At 39.4% G+C, this 26,810-nt stretch overlaps 1 protein-coding gene across 1 annotated transcript in view; it reads left to right on the top strand.

Annotated features, from left to right (window-relative positions):
- ANKRD50 (ankyrin repeat domain containing 50) overlaps nucleotides 1-21,892 on the top strand; it is a 42,198-nt gene extending 20,306 nt beyond the window's left edge. The window contains exons 2-4 of the mRNA XM_075090212.1: nucleotides 4,103-4,332; nucleotides 12,992-16,539; nucleotides 18,880-21,892. Of these exons, the coding sequence (XP_074946313.1) occupies nucleotides 4,103-4,332; nucleotides 12,992-16,536 (3,775 nt within the window). The 3' untranslated portion in view covers nucleotides 16,537-16,539; nucleotides 18,880-21,892. The remainder of the gene's footprint in view (nucleotides 1-4,102; nucleotides 4,333-12,991; nucleotides 16,540-18,879) is intronic.
- Nucleotides 21,893-26,810: the final 4,918 nt, after the last annotated feature.

Below are 26,810 nucleotides of genomic sequence, written 5' to 3'. Positions count from 1 at the left end.
TGCTAAACTATATCCTATTGGTGAGAAGGAGACTCAGAGGCAGTGTGTTAAAGAACTGTCGTACTGATGTAGAAAAAGAAATATAAGAGCTGTCGTAGTAGTTAAGCGGATTTCCAAGTCAGTCGTTTCTGTCAGGAAATTTGAAGTATTTAATGTTTTGCTAAAAGTAGCAGCACTTGGAGTCTGACAAATAGTGGGGGTGTGTGGTTTTTTTTTCCTTGCCTCTTGTGGCTTGCTTAGGAGATCAGTTTTATACACTTGCTCTGTGCGTTTGTCAGTAGTGAATGGTAGCAGCTGGATAGAGAAAAGGGGAGCCCTTTTAGGGGTAAGCTACACTTACGTTGTATCAGGCATCAAACAATTTAAGGAGGGACATAACTGAATTTCCTATACATCAGAGACAATCAAATATGAGGAACACACTCATAAGAAACTAGGATTTGTAACAACTTTTGCTGCTAGAACCGCTCATTAACTGTTACTTGGCATGTGTGTGTTTGCCTTTTACTTTTTTCTTTTAGCAAGTATGTGCATTCCGCTGTGACTCGCTTTTCAGCCTTTGCAGACAATGCCACTATCTTTCTGCTTTGTTGTGTCTTGGTATTTTTGTGGATCCAATCTAAAAATCTCAAGGATAATCATAAGCAGAACTTCAGCATAGCCTGTATATATTCCTTCCATATGTGGAAAATGATGTTTGCGTGGGTTCAGTCAACTCAGTAGCAATCCTGAAGAATTCTGTGGGATGGCTCATTGTTCTGAGGACTCGTTATTTGTTAGAGAGCATGTAAAACATCTTTGCTCTGCATAAATAAGTCATTACATTACATTGCCATTAAAATGAATTCCATCATTTAAAATACCTAATTGTGTTCTCTAGAGATTTTTTTTTACTGACTAATTAATTTTGTTGCTTTAAATCACGATTTCTATTTCAGAAATCATCTGTAATTATAGCTACATTTGTATCTGTATTGATACATATTGTATAAAAGTTATAAAGATAAAGCTGCTATCCTTTCAGAAGGTAAAGAAAATCAACATCTAATCTTTTGAGAGGCACTCTGCAAATTAAGCAATCTGTTACAACAATCTGTAGATGAATCACTGCTTAAGGAAGTACTTTAAGACATTGTTAATTCTGTGTTGATTTATGTAATTTTCCTATGCAAGCAAGAAATTGTAGGGGAGTGGAATTACTAAGTCACGCTATGGAGGTAAACATGACGTACCTCATGGTAAATTAGCACAGTACTTGGCATCTCTGAAAGGTTTCACTGTTATGTTATTTAGCATCTACTCTGAACTCAAAAGATATAAAATGTCTAGGAAGACAGAAGTTTACCAAATGGTTTCTAAGGGCACCTTATGAGAAAGCCTTATCAATGTCTTGTCAATGCCATGCTTTTAATGATATTGCTGTAAACTGGAAGAAGTTATTGTGCCTCATTTCTAATATGCATATGTATATATGTATACGTGCATATATTTTTCCTAGAGGAATTTAAATCATGTGAAGATTCAGAAATACAAGTATTGTGAAGTGGAAAAAAGCAGAGCACAGGAAGACAAGGGTCTGTGGAATAGCTTTTTATGAAGCACCACCAATATTGTAGGATGCTTCTGCCTGGAAAGAAATGAATCAGGGAGGCTGTTACAGTGTCAGAAGATTACAAATGGCACGGAGAAGGTGAATGTTGTGTAACTGGTCACTGTCCATTCCAGCACAGAAGCAAAAGGATATCAAAAGAAACAGGATGTTTTGGATTTCAAACTACAACAGGAAGTTATTTTTTTCATGCAGTGTTTAACTAAGCTGTAGAAGGCCTTGCCGTGGGATGTGTGGATGCCGGAGGCTTAAATTGGTTCATAGAAGACTTGGATAAGCCTGTAGAAGTGTGGTCAGTTGAGGGATGTTAAATGCAAAGACTGAATCTCTGGTTCAGAAAGTCACTGGAAACACTGGTTGTGGTTCCTGAGAGTTCTGGGAAAATGTGGTTTAGTGCTTGCTTGGTGCTTACATTATTCCTTCGACATCTGCTTTCAACCCCGTTTGGAGACAGGGTGAACCTTTTGATGTGACCTAGTACAGCCAGCTGCTACGTACTGCAGGAATTAAGCAGAATGATTTGGGACTCTTTCCCAGACAGGACGGTTAGCTTTTCTTGGTGGTATTCCCAGCAGGTAAATACTGACACAAGAATGTTGTCGAGTGCTCCTAAGATATTTTGGAGGCATTTCATTAGGGTCACACAGATTTCAAGTGAGATTTTAATTTAAGATACCGTTAGCATTTCTTCATATCTCATAGTAACATTCATACTTGAAAAGTAATTTCATAGGGAGAACTATGTGAAAAGAAAATTGGCTTTGACAGAAAAAGAAATGTTGCAGGGAAAATGCCTTGACATAAATAGCTGAGGGGGTAAGGCAGCATTCTGGTGGGGGAAGGGGTGGAAAATGTGGTCATTTCCAAATGCCTCCTTTCATTGTGGGATTGGCATCACTTAGGAGAGTAATTTTAACCTTATGGCTACTTTAATTTCCTGTTCTGTAAATTGGTAGCTGCTTAACTTTCCAGCTTAGTGAACAGTGATTTTAGTTGTACTTTGGGCATCTTCTGAAAGAGCAACTAGCTGGGGAAGCACCAAAGAATTGTCAGTAGTCCTGTGCATCTGGAAAAAAAAAATAGGAGGGGACAACGTTGGGGATTTAAAATCCATTTCATACTGAATACTTCCAGAACACAAGTGTTTTGTAATTCCTTTTTATACCTTTGGGGAAATTTTCCGAGTGTGATCACCAAGTCTGCGCCGCTAGATTCTGCTGTTACTGTTGGACATGAGAGGTGCACCACTCTGCTTCCATTTGGCATTTTTCTCAGTCAGAAAACCAAAAAATAACAAACATTCCACTAACAGCACTTAGAATCATTTCTGAAGTGGGTTGCGTTCTTCCCTTAACAGGCAAGATTTGCCTGTGTTCCAGTTTAAATGCTTGGCAGGTAATGTGTTGACCAAAGTCTTCTGAAGATAAATTTGCTTGGTAAAACAAATGAGAAAGGTTTATTATAGTCTTGAGTAAAACAAAAAGTACTTATGACGTGCATGCCTTCTGGACATATGCAAATAACAAATCTATGTAAACGGTTAGATAATATTTTTCTCACCTTGTTTCATTTTCTTAAACTTTTTGCTATAAAGTCGAAGTTTACTTGCCAAATGTATTTAAAGATAATTTAATCAGTGAAACTTATGGGCCTAAATCATTAGGAAGTTTCCCCAAAAATAGTAGCATGGCGTGGAAATACTGGATAGACGTGTGACAGTTACATAGTAGCTATATAAAAATACATTTAGTTGTAGAGTGGTGTGCCATTACGGGTGCCAACAATACCTGCAAATTTGAGATCTTCAACTGCACCATGAGATGCATTGGTAGAGATGCCTGAGAATGCAGATAACCCTTTTCCAGTAATAGGAACTTGGCAACTTGAATATACATAAAAACTGATCCAGCAAAGTCACTACCAAATGCCTCAGTCTGCTATTAAATTATTTTACATTTCATTTGTGAAGGTATGGTTCTTTGTAAAACTGTTACTCATTCAGATTTGAACTCTTTGAGTTATCATATTTCATGTGTCTTTTATTTAGACTTTTGTTTCATGACCAACTATTGTTCCCTATTAGTTCCTGATAAGCAATAACAACAACTCTGGCAGAGACAGCAGTAATGAAGTTCTTAAGCTTTAGGCCAAGTAGCTTCTTTTTTAGCGAAGCAACATTTTTCCAAGTCTTCTAAAGAGCCTCGAGCAACATTACATCATTTTGAAGTATTGTTATAAATTATAAGTTCATTAAAAAGTAATATTGCCTAAGCAACAATTACAGCATTGTTCAAACTGTCTCTATTTCTGTTTGTTCAGTCTGCCTCGGTATTTTCTGTGGTAACTATTAAAAAAAAAATTCCTCGGAGTGTTTAAAAAATAACTCTGCATTTTAAGTCGATCATAGCCATCTGAAAGATGGAATGAGTATATGCTAGTCAGTGTATTGTTAAATGTATTTAAAATGCTGATTTTGTCTCATGTTCCTTACAGGTGCATTCTGCTCCCTCTCTTGGGAATGAAGCCCCCTCAGCAGAGCCTCTTCCTGCTCGTAGATTCGGTTGACGAGGGCTGTAACGTTTCCGAGGGCGAACAGACTTCTACAAGTTTATCTGGAACAATAGCAGAGCTTTTAGCTGGCCACTTTGAGTTCTTCCCTCCCTGGCTGCTCCTCCTGTGTTCTGCCCGCAAGCAGAGTAAAGCTGTTACAAAAATGTTTACAGGTGGGTACAGAGCATAGGAAGTGTTTGTTACCTGCGCCTGTAACTAGGACGTAGTATTTACAAGACCCTCAGTGACCACTCAGTAAGCACTGATGCGTGCTCAGTTCTAAAAAATGACAATCGCAGAAATGGTAATTCTAAAAAACAAACATTCCAGTTTACTGAGGACTATAGAAAACTTAAATTGGCCAAGTATTTTAGAGGTAAATTATGTCTTTGCAATACATTTGCAAAGAATATGGCTGCCTTGAGTTTTTCCTCTTGCTTTGCTAGTTTTAAAAAGCGTTGAAACAGTGTAGGTGATGTGTAAGTTCATAAGTATGTCAGCTGCATACAACCATTCCTTACAACTTCAACAGATTTTTCTTTAGATTTTTTTTTTCATCTCCCGTTAAAATCTCTCCCCTTACTTTCAGAAAGCGGGGAATAAGCTTTGAAGGAACTCAGGCAGGGAACAGTGTAGATGTGGATTCTTGGGCTGTACTTTTGGCAGAGGTTGCACAGTAAAAAAAAAAAAATAAATCTTTACAACTTCTTCATCCAGGCTTTACTGTGCCATGAGAACATTTCTTCAGTATAATGACACCGTTACTGCAAGTTCTCTGAAATTTAATAAAGGCCAATATCTAGACTGGATTCCAGGCCTGTGTATAAAGCCTGTGTGTATTAAGGCAACAATTAGGACAAAAATGTGATTATAGAACATAGACCCATAGGCTTGCTCGTTTCCACAGTGGCAAAAGGTCAATGGGATAATTGCATTTTGGAACGAATTACTGTATTAATCAGTGGCGGACATGAAGATTGGTATTTGGGAGTATGTGAGAACTAAAGGAAACTTTGGGGTAGCTTCACAGGGCTCCTTTGGACATTCATATGGGAATAGTTTTGTCAAAGCTTGGCTGATTAGCTACGTTGTCATTGCCAAAAATACAGACAAAACTTTCTTCAGAGTTTTATTTCCTTTCCATTGAATCGTATAATGTTTCAGACTAGTCCTAAAAAATTGCTGTTGTCTTCTAAGTGCGTTCCCAGGTGAGATTCTTGATGGGAAAAATCAGCAGAACTAATGGATGTGTCTTTAAACTAAATTTAATTTCAATTAGTTAATTTCTCATTTCCACAGAGAATGACTTGATGAATAGTATAAAGGACGTTGGCTTGTGATATTATAATCCCATCTTCACTGTGGAAAAGGTACAGCAAAGAAAGAATGAATCCCAAAATAATTGGACACAAATTAAGAAGAAATTTTAGGCTGTATTTGGAGGAAGTGGTGGGTTTTTCTCAATGATGAAAGAAAGCTGTGACATTACAGCCAATGTGACAGTTGCTCGCTTAATACACTGTTGGATGATTTTCCTTTTTACAGTCAATATTCAAGTTTGTGACAGGTATAGTGAGGATGTGAGGAGCATGGCCGAAGCGTCTGTTAACTCCAGATACACTGCAAAACTTGAGATAATGGTCATTTCTGGGTCTAGCCTGATAGACTGTCGTTAACACTTCTACTGGGGCAAACTCTTCTCCTGGTATTTGAATGTTTACTTTTAGCTGAGCCAATTTATAAAGCTATTTAATTGGTGGGCAGGAAGAATTCAAGATCAATGCTGGGTATTTTTTGCACTCATGACTGAAGAAATAAATGGTGTGCAATGTGCGCTGTGCTCTGGGACACCATTGTACTGAATTTCTAATACTTCCAATTTCCTAGTAAATTGCAACCGTAATGATAATATAATCACTGTACATTTGAAGAAAATGTGTTTCTTTAATTTGGAACCAAAAAAAAAAATCAGTTTCACTCTAACTTAGTACGATAGATTGGAATCCTTTTAGGATTAGGAAAATGCGTCCCATCTATAGTTCTTTCTGCTAAAAATTTTAGAGTACAATATGAAATTTATACTAACGGATGTCAGTTTGTTTACGATCAGCTTATGTCAGTTTTCACTTAAAATTTTCATGCAGTGAAAACTTCCTTCAGGAATCTGCTGAAATGAGAGCTAAACCTGTTTGTCAGAAAGTGATGTTAATGGCTGGGATCAGGATTGCTGCGGTGGCCTGGTCCTGATGATACTTTTTTTTTGGGTGTCCAGTACAGATGAGAGTTCTGCAAGCATCTCCCTAGCCAAAAATAGTGATGACGTGGAAGGAGGAGTTCAGTCTTTCTCATCCACTGCCATCTTGCTGCTGCCAGTGGTGAATACATCATCACTCCCTCTCCAAGAATGAGAAAAGGACGGGTGTTTATTCTGGTCCTCTTTGTTCCTTCACTTTTGTTGATGACTTTATTTATGAAAGTTGAGTAGTTGTGCCTGCATGTGCTGCAGCTTGTGTTCTGGGCCCTTCTGTATTCCCAGATTCTGTAGTAGCACAATGTGCTACAGATTTTTCCCCTTACTCAGATTCTCAGCTTTCATTAATTAAAAAAAAAAAAGGGGGGGTTTTGCCTTTTGTGGCTGCAGAGACAACCTCAAAAATATGAACCAAATGTAAAATGATGCCTTCGTAAGTCTGTGGTCACCCTCCACAGTGAGCAAAAGCCAGCCAGCTGAGTAAAAAAGGTGGGGAATATGAGTGTCCTCCTTCCTCCTTTTGCACTGTCACCAACTGCCACATCGGGCCCATTTGTTTTTCTTATGACTTTTTCCCTAAATGTATCAATTTTCTGTCTTGCACCGGTAATTGTCCACATTATCTCCCACATCATCATTTGCTCTCATTTGGCTACAAGTACGGACAGGCCAGCAGCTACATTGAACGCAATCTTTCCAGTCTTTGTATTATAATGTTAGAAAAGGTTTCCTTGTGCTTCTACATAACTGAAAAAGCCCGCTAACCTGAAGTGGCACGGAGCATACAATTTTAGTTTTTACGCTTCAGCTAATTAGCTAAGAAAAATGCATCTTCTAAAATGAGGCTAAATCTTGAAAGCATAGCAGTTGTTCTTACAAAGCTAAATTCCTTTCTCTAAACATCCATCGTATTAGTTTTAAAACTTTAGACGTTTTAAAATCAGCCAATTTTATTCAGATAAGTTTGAGTGAAAAGCAGATAATTTCTCAATAACAGCATAAAAGTAAATAGACAAAAGTGCATATGTACAAATGCTATATTTATTGGTTTATAGAGGCTTTTCATAATAGCCATTTGCTTAATTTCTTCTTCTCTGCTACGCACGTAAATCAAATATCTGTGGCATCTGGCTTGATTATACCCCTCATTTAAACACTGACATTCTTCATCCAAAGAATTCCTTCTCATGCATGAGGCATGAGTGCGCCAGTGTGGTACAACTCACGCAGATGTCACATCTCAGGGAGCCGTAGTTTCAATGAAGTTGATGTTAGATAGCGGAAAGATACTGGAAACAAAAAGACTCAAAAGCGGATGTGAAAGGGTTCCGTTTAGCCTCAGAGGCAGCTTAAGCTCCATTCACCCACTTATCCATAGGCAAAAGCAGACAGTCTGTCATTCATTTTTCACTCATCCTTTTATCTATCATTCAGTTCCAGACAACCAGATATTCTTAAGAGCTGATATTTATCCAAACTTATTCTGGATTAGAAATCTTGGGAGCCTAAGTCTTTCTCATATTTCTGCTATGTGTTGGTTCTGGTCTGAATAGATAGGCAGGGTGGTTTTTCTTGTAGCCTTTCCTAAAATAAAAAAAATAAGCAAAAATGTGAAAACTTCAGAGAATATAGTAAAAATCACAGCTGAGCTACTCTGTGCCCGGAAAAGTCATACTGTTCGGTGATTGAAGCTACTCAGGTAGCTGTATTGCTGAATCCCCAAATCGAATCAGCTGCCTGCTTTGGAACTGAACCTTTTTCTCATTAGCTGCCATTTCAGAGAAGAAATGGCATGAGACCACTTCAGGAGAGATAGCTTCAAAAAATTGCTTCGAAAAAGAAAATCTAAGTTGTCCTCAAATTTTTCGGTGTACGTTGGAATTTATTTGGGTGGTTTCATGTTGCTTTGAAGTCATCATGGGAGTTGGATTTTTACTATTAAAAATAATTTTTATATAACTTGGTAGTTTTAAAATTCACTTCTATAATGTCAAAGCTTTGAAAAATTTAATTTCTTGTTTAGGTTTTGGAAAGAAAATTACTTAGAAGGCTTGGGAAATAAACTGGGAGCTTTTAATTACTGTTTCCTTTCTTATTACCACTTTCTTCTGATTGCCACTTTGAAAACATGATACTAGGGAATTTCATATTTCCTAGTAAAAAGCTGTGGGTAAATGTTGAATTTATTTCCTTTGTAATTAAAGAGGGAAGACTAAATTGTTTTAAATGGACTGTTACCTGTAAATCTAACTTAATAAACTTCCATGCAATGACACGGACCAGTGAGAGCAGCAGATTTCATCCTCAGTGTCTTTTAGCATCTGAGGTAGACGCAGTGAAATTTGTAATGCATGGTATACTGCAAATGCACTAAAAGCTAAGTGTGCTGCTTGAGTTTTCAGCTGCGTTTTACTCTGCTGGATACGTTACTCTTTTTGAGCAGGTGTGCTTAAATGGCCATAGATATACCTACTTTAGTATATGCTTGGGTCAGCAGTGTAAATTATTAATGCCAAAACACTGCCATGTTTTTAGTAATTTAGATTAAATTTAACAGGTCAGTTAAATGAAATATATGAAAAAGTACTTAAAACTTTTGTAGCTTACTTACATAAATGTATTTCAAGATATGAAAATAGAAGGATATTTTTAAGTAATTACTGGAACCTGCCAGTTAATACCTTATTTTTTATTATTAAAGTTTGAAAAGGTTGACATACTGTAAAGGTATTTGTATAGCCAAGATACCTTTTTTTTTTTTTCTCCTTTGAATGACCCTAGATCTTGCCAAGAAATACATTTGGAACTGATCTGTTTACAGAACTGCCAGGAATTTAATAAATCGGGAAAGTCCATACTGGAGCTCCCATTGGGTTGAAAGTGGTGTGTTGTAAGAATAGTTTTAACAATGCAAAAAGCAGGGTCGTGGGACTGCAAGTTCTGTCTACTGCACTCCTCTGTTTTGCTGAGCTTAAGTAGTTCATGGGAATGCCTCTGAAACAAAATGAGCTTTCTCTTAATGTTTTGGTGCTTCTTGTCCATGAAAGTGACTTATTGTATCTGGTAGGGTTGAAAAGCGAGTTTACAGGATCTTTGTTTGGAAATGTAAAACGACCTCATTTAGATAGATGTTTGGGCAAAAAAATACAGCTTTGTTTCCCTCCTTCAAGCTAGCAACAAGAATTTGAGCTTTAAAAAAAAATTGTAAGGCCTTTTTTGAGTTATTTGCTTATTATAGTATGGCATGGTGCAGTGGTTAAAATTAACAACCTATTTCTGTTCAAAAGTCTGTTACAACGGCAGTTTGTTAATCCCAGCATCCCAGCCCTTAAGGAGCATGTGTCTTTATCAGAGATATAGATACACATCCCTGGTATATGTGAAGATCTGTATGAGCGTAGTGTGCTTCTCGCTATACAAACTTGTCTTCAGATATGATATATAGGATCTCATTAACAAGGAATATTTGGAAATATTGCAAAAGAAAAGAAACAGGTTTTAGCTTCAGCGAACATACAGCCAGCCAAATTGTTTAAATTACTGACTTCTGGAATATTCACTGCTCAGAAGTCTTCTGAAATTTATTTGCTTGGCTGAAGTGCTTAGACATTTGGTATGTCTCAGGTAATACAGAGTAGGGCAATATTTTTAACCCTAATATGGAATAAAGTAATGATACAGCCTCATTTGCGGGAGGGGGGAGCCACCACAACCCCTTCCTTTTCTACTTTTTTGGGAGGGTTTGGTGTTGTTTTTTTAAATCACATCCAAAATTATGATTTTGTTCGCTTCCCCACCCGTTTTGGGAAGCAAAATTAAAATTGGCATTCAAAGAACACTGCAAGATAAGCAAGAATTTTTTGCTTTTGAATCACACATACAGGGACTGAAGATGCTTAAACAGTGATCACTCTGCAAGTTTTCATGTGAAGGCTGGGAGTCAGGGGAGGCGAAGTGTAGTCATTAGTCAACACTGAACGTGAGCTGAAATCTCAGGATTGCTGTCATGTGAGTCAGTCAGGGGTTTGCTCACTGGGGGAGATGAAATCCACTGCTGTAAAACCTGAAAAAAACACTTGAGTAATTTAAAAATAAAAACAGCTTACATGTGCAGATATATATTGGAAGGAAGGATGTGGGCATGGGATTAGTGTGAGAGATGGGGGTGTTGTGAGCAGAGTCGCTCATGACTCAACACATGGAGAAGGAGTTTACAGAGCTCTGAACCTGTTCTCATTCAGCCAAGTGACAGGGACAAATCTGCACTAGGAGAAGCAGAGAGGTTCAAAAAGCTGGAAGGTGAGTGAACGCAGTGGTTGCATTTGCTCTGAATTGAGCGAAACGGAGCTGTTCCCTGCTCCCAAGATGACCAAAGGGACACTTGTGTCTAATTACTGCTCTGTGTGTGCATATGGCTGAATGCATGCACCAAGCTACGCTCTGGTTTTAATGCCTCTATTTTCACTTCTGTATCTTCTGAAGCATCATAACCTACAAACAGTGTTTCATTTGAAGTGGAAGCTTGAGATCTGCAGAATCACAGGGCACTGCCTGTTCTTACTGAGCAAAGTTTCTTACTTGGCTGATGTGCAAGAATTAAGGGCTTTACAGAGTTGCATACAGGATATTTTAATCAAATACATAGTAAATTGATGAATTATGCCATTCTGTAGGTCAGCTTAGGACATTACTTGAAGTTGTGACAATTTATGGTGGATCAAGATGGTTCTGTATTGCTTTTGAAAGCAGAAAAAAAAAAATGCTTCTGTGGAATGGAGGAAGATCCCCCAGAATAATTACTTTCTGCCTCCTGGCCTTCTCGTTCAGAAATCTTCAGGTAGACAACCTTATTGGCGTAGTCTTAGCCTGAGAAGTGACTGTGCAGAAGTGTCCTATCCATTGATTTTATTCTGGGGAGAAGCATGATTTTGTTTTAGGCATTCTATTGATTTAGTCCTGTTAGATTTGCAGTGCTACCAGAATTAATAAGGGAAGCAGAAATATCTTAGTAACACCACCATAATTTGCCTCTCAGTTCTAATCCGTTGTGTTTGTACAATGCTCATGTAGACTAAACAATTAACAGTGTGAGCTTGATGTGACATTCAAAACTTCTGCTGAGGACACTCAGGAACAAAAAACACAGCTCTGTTATCGGGCTGCATTTTCTGTCAGAGCAAGCTCACAGACTAAGCAGTTTGGTCCACAGAGTGTTTAAATACAAGAAAAACATAGACCTGAAAATAACATTCTTCAGAGACTCCCTTAAAATTATTTGCTCCATGGAGAGGGGGACAAAATTGCATCGAATGCATTGCTTTTCCTTGAGTGTAATTTGGAGGTTAGTAACTGCTTTGGTTTGAAAAGCAAAGTTGGGGGTTTTTATGACTAGCTGAGCTGACTGTAAGGAAATGTGTGCAATCTGCTACGCTGGAGGAAGAGCTTACAGCCTGTCCCTGGAGAAATGGGGTACAGTTCGGGCCTAAAACACAGTGGTTTAAGCTTCTGTGTCTGTGACCTCTGTGGTTTTGCAATAGCTTCCATAAGAGTATTGTTCAAAAAATGTAATGTGTTGTTAATCAAAGAGGATGGGTCTTCATGAAATGCTTAACTAGGCACTACCAAGGCAAATGTTTCAAATGACAGGGATAGCCATGTAGTGGGTACAACTCTATCTGAATTCCGTCTCGTTCTTGAGAGCCTTATGGCCACCGAGGTTGCCCTAGGGACTTCTCACATGCTGCTAAAAATCGTGTTCTTTCCTTTGGGCGGGGGGTGTGTGTGTGTACGTGTGTAGGGAGGAGATGTACACAGTATGCATGTATGAAATAATTTCCCTTTTTCCTCTAAATAGTAAACAGGTTGTAAAAACAAAGAGATCATATGACTATAAGAAAACCTGTTTCCTCATACAGTGAGTCACCTACCAAAGAACAGAGGTGTTTATCTAAAACTCAGTCCTTACTTGAAAAAAAAGGAAAAAAAAGGTAGTTTTCAGGGGACAGAGGTGTAAAGATATTTAAAACTATTTTTGAGGGTCTGTGTCTCCCATGTCTTAAAACCTTTTGAAAGAAAGTAAGGTGATAAGGTTGAAGTGGTTTATGTACATTTCACCATGCATATGTACCTATTCACCAGGTGTGAATAACCTCTTCTATAATTATATGAATGTAATAGCTGTCTTAATCTAAATAGCTGAAAATTATTTGGAATTCCATTGTTAACCACATTGGAGAAGAGATTATTCCTTTAATAATATAATAATACTTAATAATCTTATTTTGGTTGCAGTTCTGGTGGTTTTGCTTAGGTGTTTAGCATTGTCCAAGGAAGACACGCAATTCAAAGTAATATTTTAAGTTTTCTTCCTAGGTAGCATGTATTTCATCTTAATAGTAGATGATGATAAAATACATCTATTATCAAAGTTCTCTGCTATTATGATTAATTTACTTTCACTGTGTGTATACACCAAATACATGGTTGTGGGTGTTCCCTTCCCAGAAATGTCTCTTTTTTTTTTTTAACATTGAGTTAAATGAAACTAGATCAGAAATAATAACTTTCTTCCCTTTTAATAGGTTTTCGAAAAATGAGTTTGGATGATCTACGAAAGGCTTACATTGTGAAAGATGTGCAACAATATATTCTGCATCGTTTAGATCAGGAGGAAGCGCTGAGACAACATCTCACAAAAGAAACTGCAGAAATGCTGAATCAGCTTCACATCAAAAGCAGCGGTTGCTTTTTGTATCTGGAACGTGTCCTAGATGGAGTTGTGGAGAATTTTATTATGTTACGAGAGATCCGTGATATTCCCGGAACATTAAATGGCCTATACCTTTGGCTCTGTCAGAGGCTTTTTGTGAGAAAACAATTTGCAAAGGTCCAGCCTATTCTTAACGTAATTCTTGCAGCCTGTAGGCCGTTAACCACAACGGAATTGTATCATGCAGTGTGGACCAAAAACATGACGTTGACGATGGAAGACTTTCAACGCAAATTGGATGTCCTGTCAAAAGTCCTCATTGATGGACTTGGAAATACAAAAATCTTGTTTCATTACAGTTTTGCAGAATGGTTGCTAGATGTAAAGCACTGTACGCAGAAATACTTGTGTAATGCAGCAGAGGGACACAGAATGCTGGCAATGAGTTACACTTGCCGAGCAAAGGATTTAACACCATTAGAAGCTCAAGAGTTTGCATTGCATCTAATTAATTCAAATTTACAGTTAGAGACTTCAGAGCTGGCTTTATGGATGATATGGAATGGCACACCTGTCAAAGACTCCCTGTCAACCTTAATTCCTAAAGAACAAGAAGTATTACAGCTACTGGTAAAAGCTGGTGCTCACGTCAACAGTGAAGATGACCGCACCTCTTGCATTGTTCGGCAGGCTCTGGAGAGAGAAGATTCCATTCGCACCTTGTTAGACAACGGAGCATCAGTGAACCAGTGCGATTCCAATGGGAGAACGCTCTTGGCAAACGCAGCGTACAGCGGCAACCTCGATGTCGTTAACTTACTGGTTTCAAGGGGAGCAGATTTAGAGATAGAAGATACTCATGGGCAAACAGCACTTACGTTAGCTGCTCGGCAGGGACATACCAAGGTTGTCAATTGCTTGATCGGATGTGGGGCTAACGTTAATCACACTGATCATGATGGCTGGACGGCATTGCGATCTGCAGCGTGGGGTGGGCACACAGAGGTGGTTTCTGCCCTCCTTTATGCTGGAGTCAAAGTGGACTGTGCAGATGCTGACAGTCGAACGGCACTGAGAGCAGCAGCTTGGGGAGGACATGAAGATATTGTGCTGAATCTGCTTCAACATGGTGCTGAAGTTAATAAAGCTGATAATGAGGGCAGAACAGCTTTGATTGCAGCCGCATACATGGGGCATAAAGAGATTGTGGAGCACCTGCTGGATCATGGTGCAGAGGTAAACCATGAGGATGTGGATGGAAGGACTGCGCTGTCTGTGGCTGCGCTTTGTGTACCAGCCAGTAAGGGACATGCCTCCGTGGTTAGTCTTCTAATTGACCGTGGTGCTGAAGTTGACCATTGCGATAAAGACGGCATGACTCCACTGCTGGTAGCTGCTTATGAAGGACACGTAGATGTTGTTGATCTGCTTCTAGAAGGAGGAGCTGATGTTGATCACACAGACAACAACGGTCGTACACCGCTTCTGGCAGCAGCCTCCATGGGCCACGCTTCAGTTGTAAATACTCTTTTATTTTGGGGTGCAGCTGTTGATAGCATCGACAGTGAAGGGAGAACAGTTCTGAGCATAGCCTCTGCACAAGGCAATGTTGAAGTAGTACGGACTCTGCTGGACAGGGGACTAGATGAAAATCATAGAGATGATGCAGGCTGGACACCTTTGCATATGGCAGCTTTTGAAGGTCACAGGTTGATCTGTGAAGCTCTTATAGAACAAGGTGCTAGAACAAACGAAATTGATAATGATGGACGTATACCTTTCATATTAGCTGCACAAGAAGGTCACTATGATTGTGTGCAGATATTACTGGAAAATAAATCCAACATTGATCAGAGAGGCTATGATGGGAGAAATGCTCTCCGGGTTGCTGCTTTAGAAGGTCACAGAGATATAGTCGAACTACTGCTCAGCCATGGAGCAGATGTAAACTACAAAGATGCTGATGGCCGGCCAACACTTTATATCTTAGCGTTAGAAAACCAGCTTACAATGGCTGAGTATTTTTTAGAAAATGGTGCAAACGTAGAAGCAAGTGATGCTGAAGGAAGAACGGCACTCCATGTTTCCTGCTGGCAGGGCCATTTGGAGATGGTACAGGTGCTGATAACATACCATGCTGATGTGAATGCTGCAGATAACGAGAAGAGATCTGCTTTGCAGTCTGCTGCATGGCAAGGTCACGTGAAGGTAGTGCAGCTTCTCATTGAGCATGGAGCTCTGGTTGACCATACATGTAATCAAGGTGCTACTGGACTCTGCATTGCAGCCCAAGAAGGGCACATTGACGTTGTCCAAATATTACTAGAGCATGGTGCTGATCCAAATCATGCCGACCAGTTCGGGCGCACTGCTATGCGTGTTGCAGCCAAAAATGGACACTCTCAGATTATTAAATTACTGGAAAAATATGGTGCATCTACTCTGAATGGTTGCACGCCATCTCCGGTCCACACAATGGAGCAAAAACCCTTACAGTCGGTTTCCTCTAAAATGCAGTCATTAACAATGAAGTCAAATAGTTCAGGGAGTACTGGTGGAGATATGCAGCCTAGTATGCGTGGCTTATCTAATGGGCCTGCTCATGCCTTCAGTTCTCCTTCAGAGTCACCTGATTCTACAGTTGACCGTCAGAAGTCATCTTTATCAAATAATTCCCTGAAGAGTTCCAAAAATTCTTCTCTCCGCACCACATCATCAACTGCGACTGCTCAGACGGTGCCCATTGATAGTTTCCACAGCCTGTCATTCACAGAGCAAATACAGCAGCACTCCCTGCCACGCAGCAGAAGTAGGCAGTCTATTGTTTCTCCTTCTTCCACAACTCATTCCCTAAGTCAAAATCATAATTCACCAAGTAGTGAATTTGAATGGAGCCAAGTAAAACCTAGTTTGAAATCAACTAAAGCCAACAAAGGGGGGAAAACGGACAGCTCCAGCAAATCTGGGTCAGCTGGAAAAAAAATAAAACAAAGTAGTTCCTCCCAACCAAAAGTGTTAGAGTACGAAATGACTCAGTTTGATAAACGAGTACCCGTTGCCAAATCTGGGACAAGCGTGCCGCTTAAATCAATGCCGGCAGAGCCACAGTGCAAAATTTTGGTCCCTCCAGCTCAGCAAGAAGTTGGTCGATCTCCGCAACAGTTCCTAATTCACCAACAGAGTGGAGAACAGAAGAAGAGAAATGGAATTATGACGAATCCAAATTACCATCTTCAGAGCAATCAGGTTTTTCTTGGTAGGGTGTCTGTCCCACGAACAGTGCAGGATAGAGGGCATCAGGAAGTACTGGAAGGCTATCCTCCCGCAGAGACAGAACTCAGCCTTAAGCAAGCCTTAAAACTTCAGATCGAAGGTAGCGACCCAAGTTTCAACTACAAGAAGGAAACACCATTATAAAAGGTAACCTCTCCAGTCACAAGGGAAGCAAATGCATGTATGTCATCATGTGCGTTTTAAATATGCTAAGATTATGTTTCACTGTCGTTTATCATAATAACTGCTTTCTTAATGAAAACCACGAATGTTAAAATCTTAGCCTGGCTAGTATTTGTTTTGATGTCGCTTATAAGCATCAACTGTAGAGGAATTGGATCACCGTCACATTTTCTGTTGAATTCTCGTTGCACAAATCATACCCCACTATCTTTGATATTTGACTGAATAAAACAGCAGGTTTCATGTAGCACTGATTTAGACTTTTCTTTTCAAACACAAGGATAGCCGGGAATTTTAATATGTGATACTTTCAGATACAGTGATTATTTCATTGTTTACAAAAATGCCTTTCAGGAAGCTTCTGAAGTTTCTTGTAAGTTACAGGCAACCACTTTACTTTTGTGAATTTGGATTTTAAATGTGAAATCTCAATAGCATAATTACCTACAAGTTAAAAAGTTAAAATACACTAAAAAGTTAAAATACACTAAAGCTTTGATTTTATATTTCTCTTACTGTGAAGGTAACCCTCCTATAAAAGAGATGGCATTCCTCAGAGCAAGATTAGAATCTATGTTATGGTGGCAATTTTCTGACCGTTCTGTAGTTCTTAATCAGTGGAATTCATTTAGATTGCTCACTTTCTCTCCCATACTGAATTTTAAGCTGAAAAAGGAATTTTACGTAGCTTTTTCAGACCTGAATTGTCAGTGAGTCAGCTAAAATAGAACTATTTTTCTCCCTCTTCGTGATGAGGTTTATCTTTTTTAGGGTGTTGGGAATATGTTAATATATTTTCTATTTGGATTTCAAAGCAGCGGCATTTTTATTAAATGTATGCACATCTCTTATTGCTTATTTGATTGTTTTTGAAAGCATATATTTTGTTTGTGTAAATGCTGCATTTTTTACAGATCAGACTGCTGCTCCTTAAAGCAAGAGTGTTCTTGCTGGCTGACTCAGTTCTGCTGCAAGTCCTCAAAGACTGCAGGTTTCTTGGACAATTGCAGGTGGTGCAGCATCCACAAATGGGAGGTTTTCAGCTGTCAAAAACACATAGACAGGGTTTTTTCCAAAATGCCCTGGAAATGGATTTCACTTTAATGGAATGCATCACTAGAGGTAGCTGAGGTTTCCTGTGAATTGCAGAACTCCAGGATGTTTCCTTGGGGTTGGCATTTTGGTTAAATTAAAATACTTGAAACAATACAGACTTTTAAAAAACTATATACTAGAGCCTGCACATTTATAAAATCCAAATATTAGCAAAGGGTCAGGTGAGCTGTGGGGCAGGCAAAAGTGAAGAGGCAGGATGACAGGAGCAGGCGTAGAGAGGAACAGGCAGGTGAGAGAGAATGGGCCCTAAATCTTCCCAAAAGTCAAAGGGACTTTAGATTCCCACAGTTCTACATTGTGTCCAAACAGGATTTAAATATGTCTGTAAATTTTTTCCTACCTTCCTAAAACATATTCAAATGTATAATTAAGGATTGTATTTCCTAACTCCTCTGTACCAGCGCCTGATGTTCAGTCCTTGCTTTCATGTTACTCTTTATTGTAAATAAATGGTATGGTTCTGACGTAGGACGTATTGATTTGACCTGACCTGTCATCAAGAGTTTTCATGAATTTTCCATCTTTGTTGATTTTAAAATGTAAGCAAAGCATGTAAAAAAAATTGAAACATCCCACATATAATTTTGAAACTCGAATTGGGCTTTGCTTTATCCTGGAACAAATAGTGCTCTACTGAAAATTCGGGTTTTTTTTCTGTGAAGTACTTGTTTATGCAAGTAGCTAAGCATATGAGGTGATGGATAACCAAATGGTTCCTTTTGCCATTTCTCTAACGATTTTTTCATAGCTTCATTTTAAATATGGAAGTTTAAAACAGTTTTGCGTGGATTATGAATTGCTTGGCGCAGGCTATAATTTACCTCCTCTTCTGCCAAGTCTCAAGCACAAAAACAGTAATTTCCCTGACCAGTGAATACATTAGTCACCTGTGGAGAATCATATCAGAAATACTCTACCGGAGCACCTGAGGAATGGCTTTCCTTCCCTGGCTGCCGCTTCCGAGCTCTGTTCGGGAAGCTCTCCTGCTGTTGGGGACCTTGCGGCTGCTTTGGATGGTGGAGAGCACAGGGAATCAATCATGGGATTTGAGTTAGGCAGGAAATACTTTTCATCGTTGGTATGTTGTTGCGTGCTTTTAACTTTAATTAGAAACGATACGGCGCTCTGACAACACTGTTTGTGTTATGGAATATTTCAGAACTTAATGTTTCTATTTTGTACTTTTAGGCCAATTCCATGATGCTATGAACAGAAGCGCTTCTGCTCCGAATGATTTATCAGCTGGCTGGGATGAAAGCATACAATGCTTGTTTAGTCCACCTAGAAATTCAAGAATGTGATTACTACAGTACAGTTACCTTAATTACTGTAACGTGCCTACATTTTCAGGCTGCCTTCTCAGTATAGCCCTCTGTGCTTCAAAAATTTATTTTGTGTACTTTGTATGTAATACACAGAACGAGCACTTTTTTTAATTGCAGAAAGATAATATGCTGTATTTCCCTGACAACAGCTGAAAATGATGAGAACAAGGAATTCTGATTTCCTATTCCAGAATGCTCGGTAGAGGTGCATGTGCCACAGTGAACTGTGTATGGAAAGGCAGTGCTTTTTGTATTTATTTTCCTGTGGCTAAAGAAAATAAGCAAACGGTTTGTCATATTTGCGTTGTTGTAATGTATGGTCAGTTCCCTGTGTACTTCAAAAAGTTCTCTCCAGAAATACAAGTCTTGCAACAGTATTTTATAAATACTGTACTTGTGTGTTCTGTCTGTGTAGTAGCTGTTCAGTGGTAGCAAAGGAGTTGGACCGCAACCGTCTGCAGTATCTTTGGGATTTTTAAGAGACAAAATCCCGTCTGGTACTACAGCACCGAAGCTGGATGGCAGACTGTGACCGCTGACAGCAATGGGCAAATTTGGTCTTGGACACCTGAGCTTCAATAGCCTCCGTTATTGTTATGGTAATGAGGTAACTGAATATGGGTATGTTTTAGGTGCTAAAGTAAAAGGTCTGATCCTGCTTTCATGTGTATCTTTATACGTTAGAAACAGCTCTTTCTTTTTTCCAAAGCAAAGGACAGTATTGACAATGTCAGTAAAACAAACCATGGAAAATACAGACGCTTTGTTATTGAGGCCGAGAGAATAGACAGTGAGAGTACAATGGAAAAGCAAACGGTTAGTACTACCGTTGTCTGGGGAGTACAGAGATTACTGAGTTGGCCTCGTCCTGAGGCGATAACTCTTTAAAGCACAAACTCGTATGAATGTGGTTACGGATTCAGATGGATGAGGTCGAGCCAGCATGAGTATCTCTGTACCTGGAGCGTGGTTAATCGGCAGCCTGGATAGTCCATCTACGGATAACGGAAGGCTGGTCCCCCACTCTTACAGCAGAAGAATTTTACTTGTATGAAAGAGAGCAAAATCAAGGCCGTTGATGTGAAAGTGAACAGTATGAATTTTTCCTGTGAATGTGCACATCTTACTTGCACAGCTCTGTGAGTGATAAAATGAAACAAGTGGGATATTTTCTTCTAAAAATGCAAGCTATATTCTACTATTCACCATTACACAGCCTCGCTCTTTAGAAGATAAGCCTATTTTTGTATGTGAGTATTTCTTCTAAAGGCTTGGGATTCATCTTTTTCATACTCTAATTCTGATCATTCCACAAATAAGATGATAGAAAGCCAAGGTTATTTTTCTTAGAGGATTAATTAGATGTATGGCTATCCTTAAACTTTGATAAATGGCCCCTGGATGTATATGTAGTGCATATTCTGAGGCACTAAAGGGCTCCGTGTCTTGTTATTAACAATCACCAGAGCATTTTTTTTTTTAATATCTTGCACCTCCATGCTTATTTGCTTGTTACTAAATGTAAAAAGAATCTTTTATAGTTAGGCATTCAGCATATAGTAAAATTAGATGTTGAAAGTTGACACATGGCAATATTGATTATTCTGAATGTTTCATGTATTGAATTTCTTGTCCCTGTGGGACAATTATAAAATAAACATAACAGGAGTCTAGCAGAATGGCCTTAAGAGGGTTAGTGGCTCAGTAAAGTGAGAGTACCAAAATGTTCTCGGCAAGCTTGTTCCGAACCTCAAGTACAGTACATTTGCCATACTGTGCAAGAATACAGCTTTTCTTAGTTATTAGATGTATGTTTTGCTCTGTAGAAAGGGATCCCTGAATGCCGACATTTTTCTACTGACCTTGACTGTCATTGGGATTATATTTATTTAATTTTATTGTGTTGTTATTAATTGCACCTTGTGGGCAGAGGACGTAAAAATATGGCCAGTTTCACAAGGGGCCACAACTTACAGATAGCCTGGTGGGTTTTGTGTGAATGATATTTACATTTGAAACAGTTGGTAGGGAAACCTCATACCCAAATCAGCGGAAAGTAGGCCTGGTGAAACGTTTTCAGGACGGCAGTTCTTACAGATTTTGAATATCATCTGGAACAGAGCACGATCTGCTTTAAAACATCCACTTTCTCAGAAGGTCTGTGTAATTCCACGTTGCTGTTGCGTGTGGTTTTTTAATATCATCATTTGTGAGAGTTTTGCGTACAAAGAAAAGTTGCCGTTCCCCCTGTTGTTTGCGCTGTTCTGCTCTGCTCTCGCATCTGTACAATCACATGGAGGTGAATGGAGTTGCACAGCTGCGACGCAGCACGGTTTCTTCTGGCAGTGTAACAGTTCTCACAACCTGCAAAACCTGAATAAAACATGAATCCTGTTTCTCTCCATCCCATTTCACTGGTCCTTCCGAGGCTGTCTCCACAAGACGTCTAGAATTCTTGATGGGAGCGCTAGGGAAAAGGCTGTTTTGTGGACACGGATATCAATACTGTGTGCATGTGGAAAAACTCTTCAAAAGAGAAATGCATTAAGAGATACAGAGGCACAATTGATGCATTTTTGTCTTCTCTGTGATCAGTATTGAAAACATTACCATTTATTTAAAAATAAAAAGGTATTTTCCCTCATCAGTTACTCTGCTATGCAAATGTCTGTTATGCTTAATATTCCCCATCTGAACTCCTCAATTAACTTGGTTTGCAGATAGACTGTTTTTCCTGGAGTGGGTTGTAAATAGCCTTTAATGTACATTGAATGAATTTCACATTGTAAAATTTTTATTTTATTCCTTGTATTATATTAAGCAAAAATCCCTGTGTATATGAAAGTGCATAATAAATATATTTGCTTTTCAGCAGACATCTAACTGTTTTAATTTTACTACCTCGTTTCCTGGGACATCTCAGGAGAAGGTTGTTAAACTTGGTTAATGTTTGTGTAGTACTTAATGAAACACATTCTGTGTGTCCGGTAGGCAGGCGGGGCCAGCAAAACTCAGACCCGATGTTAATTCCCATGATCCTGCTTATCACGCAGCCGACCTTTTTCACATTAATCTGAGTCAACCCTAAGCATCTGCAGGAGAAACTTTGCTGCATGATCATTTGTTTAAACTGACCATTATATACTGTATATACCAGGAGGGCCAATAAATTCAATATTTCAGTTGCTGTAAGTTCTTTACCACTTTGAATATTATTTGTTAATTCTCTCTTAGATCACGGCTTCTCTGTGGTATTTTCAGTGTAAGCAAAAGCTCGCTTACTGCTGGTGGCTAACTATTTTCCTTGAACTTGTTATTAAAGTAGGAGAGAGAAGTTTTCCGGTCATTGCAACAATCCCACTTGCCCCTGTGATCCTGTCTCACTTCAGCTTTAGATGACATACCCCTCGTGATTTCTCTGCAGAGGGTTGTTGAGTGTGAAGGAAGAGTTTGTCTGTGCCTTCTGCCGACGATGGTTCACGTTTACCTCCGTGTGTTCTGGTTCCCGCTGCTTCCAGCTGTTGGTGCTCATGGGTCGACTGATTTCTAAGATAAGGAGAATGACAAAATTATCAGTAACCATTGGCTTGTTTTCTGTATATTCCTGTGGTTCCTCACAATAATTATTGACCTTCTTTTGTTAAGTTTTTTATGTCTGAAATAACAAAATAGGAGATGCGTTTGTTCAGTGGCTATTTTTCGTTGAGGCAGAGAATCCTTTTCATTGAATTAATCTTTGAGTAAGTTATGTTACGTTCCAGAGACACCCTCATTTTCTTCAGATAATCACTGTAATAATATTTAAATAAAATCATTCAACAGCTGTTTTAAATCTCTTATTCTATGGAATATAAACAATCACACTGAATAATGCTTCACATCTTCTGTGAGATCTTTATAATCTGGCATGTGTATTACATGTATTTTCCAAAAGAAAGCTGGGACTAGTTGGCACAGTGAACTAAAGCTTTTCAGATGGAGGCCCTTTGAGAGACAGCAACGAGAATTTGGCATTGATCTAAATCCTAATCATTTTATGCTACAAAGAGTCACAGAAATAGGGTATGGGACTGAGAAATCTACTTGGCAAACCATTTTATTAAAGAAGCCTCCAAATATGTATGTAGGTAATATAAACAAATCGACCTTTAGAATGGAAATCTAATTTGCTGGTGTCCCAGAAAGACCTACTGTTCTCACTTCTGTTCTTACAAGTTTGTGTTAGACCAGCCCAGTCCCAGACCTACAATTGCAGGTAGATTCTAAGCTAAAGAAAAATAACTTCTAACGGACTCCTGTGATAAAATAAAGCATCTTTGGAAATTTAGTTTCCATCCTGTAAACATTTCTGATGCGTTAGGAACTCAGGAAAGGATTTTGTGGTTTGGTTTGGGACCTTTTTTTTTTTTTCATCTCTGTACCTCATTAGTTCATCTTGGACTCCCCAGTCTGTGCTGTAGTTGCCTTTCGGGGCTTGCTCCAGTGTTTGCGTAGGGGACCGCCAGAGCTACGGTAGTTTGCAGCCATTGCTCTTGTTTATCCTTGAACAACTGGGAGATGGGGTGGATGACGCAGGGAACGGCTATGCCAGATAGAGCTAATCAGAAAAATAAGTGCCATTTCTTTGAATCTAGAAGGTTTAAAGCAGTTATCTCTGGTTTAATGGTTTCTTTCAGTTGAAACACTGATTCAGGCTTGATGTCTGAATCACTAACAGCCTGCTGGCAGAAGGGCGTTGCATCTCCCGCCGGAGGGCAGGCGACCCGGTGCCACTGGGTGTATCAGGTAGGTGTGCATTGCAGGCGAGAGTCGATCTTTGCTGAAGGACTGTATTTGTTCAGAACACAATCGCCTCTTTCGGGGGGGTGGGGGGTGGGGGGAAACATTCTTCATGAGAAACATTTCAAAGAAAATGGTTTTACGAAGAAGCAGCGTGCAACTCAGTTGACTAGCCTGTTTGGGGGGACTAACAGCTTCAGCTTCCAAGTCTGTAACTGTGTTCAGAATTGTTCTTATTGCATGTTAGTCTGCTACAGAGGTTCTTCTGTTTTACTTGCTGTTGGCATGTGTTAAATAGGCTGGGTTCCAGAAACCCTTGTCCCAGTCTGTTTACTATTCCTAAATATTATTTTGTTTTTTAAATGATGATGATTCGCAGAGTTAAGATGCGAAGTCTGACTCACGTAATGTGGGCAAGCTGCTGCCCCTTAAACAGTGGTTTTCCAACTGTGGTCTGCAAAACCCTCATGATTCATGAACGGATTTTAAGGCTTCATAAAAAGATAACAAAAAAAAGCAAACCTATTATCAGATGACTTGAATTCATAAGGGGGCCTTAGGCATTTGGAAATCAAAAAGCCTGAAAACCACAACTCTAAAGTTTCAGCTATGTAGGTTAGTGGGTTTAGGGCTTCAAATCTTTGATTCACTAGTTGGTCTGGGAGCAAATAAAAATGCAAAAAGCTTGAAAGCTGTCCCAGGCACCTATTGCAGTCTCGCCAGTCAAAGCCTAGCAGTTGATTATGATTTGATTTAAAGATATAACCGTATTTGTAATTAAGTTTTGTTCATTATAGACCTAGGACAAATCATAAACACTTCCTGGCAGGGAACAGCACCTCTACATAGACTGATGTATTTACTTTTTTTCTGCATGCAAAGCTAGTATTCCCAAAAGAGAAGAAAGTATACAGAAAAGCATTTGTCAAATTAGCAGGCGAGGGGTGTAGTGGAAAGGCCAAACCAGTTAAAGTGGGTATTCATAATATTTCATTTGGCCACGTTAAAGGCTTTCCATTTTTATTTTTACTGCTAGAGCGGTGGCGATAATGCACATTGCCAGGTCTGTACTGAGAAAGGCAGTCTGCGTTTTTTGTAACTGCTGGAGATGGCAGGAAGTTTTTAAAGAATCCTTTGCAAGATGCTTGGTGTCTTTGTTAAAGGAGCTTGCCAGCAAAGGAACCTCTCAGTTCCCGATGACATTACAGATTTCTTGGTGACATCGATACTCTGAAAATACTAAGATTCCAGAGAGGAGAGTTTGGGGGACAGCACAGAATAAGTTGTTGGGGTTTGGGGGGGGCGGATTTTCCCCTTTAACTTCTTTGATGTAACTTGGGTTTGGTCTGTATCTCCTAGGGGAAAGAGATTTTTTTCTTTTTAATTCAGGTAAGTAATAAAATTATTTTCTTTCCATCATGAGTTAAGGCTCCAACCACAGCTGTCATGTACGTGCTGTCTTGGCAAGACGTATTATAGCATTGAGCAACCTCATAGGGAGACTTTGAAATGCAAAGCTTTATTCATTGGTGACAAAGACAAAATGGACCTTTATTATGATTTATTCTGTCGTCTTCCATTATACTGGCTATTCACTTTTCCATTGTATTTTCCCCACGTACAAAACAATCCAGTCTTATTCAGCAGTGTATCTGGACACAATGCAGTGCTACAGTGCTCGAGATTGCTTTAATAATAATGATGTTATAATTACATTGCTGGTTTTCCATATCACTCTTCTAGAAGGTGTTGCTTTTTACCAGTAAATCCCAAAACACTTTGCAGAAAAGGCGAGGAATATTGAGATAAAGAAATGTTTGCCCTGTCAGTCACTTCACAGGCTAAAAACAAAGTCAGGAGAAGCGCCTGGGTCTCTTCCAGCACTAGGCAATTCTGCTGCCTTGAATAACCTGTTGTCTGGCATTAACTCATCTCCTTTTTTTAGTTGCTTTTTCTGCATTTGCCATCTAACTCACTGGAGGCTATCTGCACAGCTGGGTGCTGCCAGCTCGAGCCCTTTGGCCAGCCGCTTGCGCTATGTCGGAGGTGAGTCAGCTCCGATTTGGAGGCCTCTCAGCTAGCAGATCCGTATTGGGTTGGGCAGAGGACTACCCCACTGCATCTGGCGTTTGCTTGAGCAGCATTGGCACGTGGGAGAGCTCGCTAAGCCCCGTGTGTGTCATGTTCGTTTTTGCTACTGCAATCAGATCTTTCAAAAGCCCCTCTTGGAAAAATATTAGGTTTATCCAGGCGCCTGATTAACAGATATGGGAAGACCCCAGAGTTTTTCAAACTGTGAGAAGCAATATTGAGCGTGCGTCCAAGCCTTCATGTTCTGGTGCCAGTTTTCTCCTAATGTAATACTCTGAACTGAATGGAAGATAAAGCAATGTGAGTATTTCTATTGCTGGTAGCATTTAATGCCTCCCTTGTCCCTTGGTTAGCTCCGGTCTTTTGACAAATTAATGGGACGGTCTGTTTCTGAAGACTGTCATTTGATGGTATTCGTGGTATTGAGAGGCAAGATCTTCTATAGGCACAAAGTTCAAAGCATAGAATTTTTTCGGAAGTAGGACCAAGCTGTCTATGTGTCTTTCCAGTTATACTTTTCTGAAAGGCAAGAGCAAAAAACACCAGAACCGTTGACGTAGATCTGGCTGCATGAGAGAAAACATGGCGTGGGGGACAAGTTCATGTCCTCTCAGAAGTCTTCTAAACACAATTCACTCGTTGCCACACCTAAAAAACTTCACTACTGGAACAAACCTCGAGATTATTAGTGGGTGCATAATTAAGAGCAAGAGTCCTCATTTGTCTGCAGGAGGTGTTTGTTGCAGACCAGGGAGAAGGCAGAAGTGCCTTTGCTCTGGCTCTGTTGCAATGTCTACCCTGGTAACACCGTAGCTAATTCAATTGACTTGTCGTCTGTTGAGATTTCCCACAAGAGGACTGGATGAAGTTGTTTTTGAAATTATTTTGATAATTACTTTTTTAACATGTGAAATAAATGAACAA

This window comes from Phalacrocorax aristotelis, chromosome 4, assembly GCF_949628215.1.
Source record: "Phalacrocorax aristotelis chromosome 4, bGulAri2.1, whole genome shotgun sequence".
NCBI lineage: Eukaryota > Metazoa > Chordata > Aves > Suliformes > Phalacrocoracidae > Phalacrocorax > Phalacrocorax aristotelis.
The sequence above is the reverse complement of the archived record's forward strand: the minus strand, read 5'-3'. Positions and strand labels throughout refer to the sequence as shown.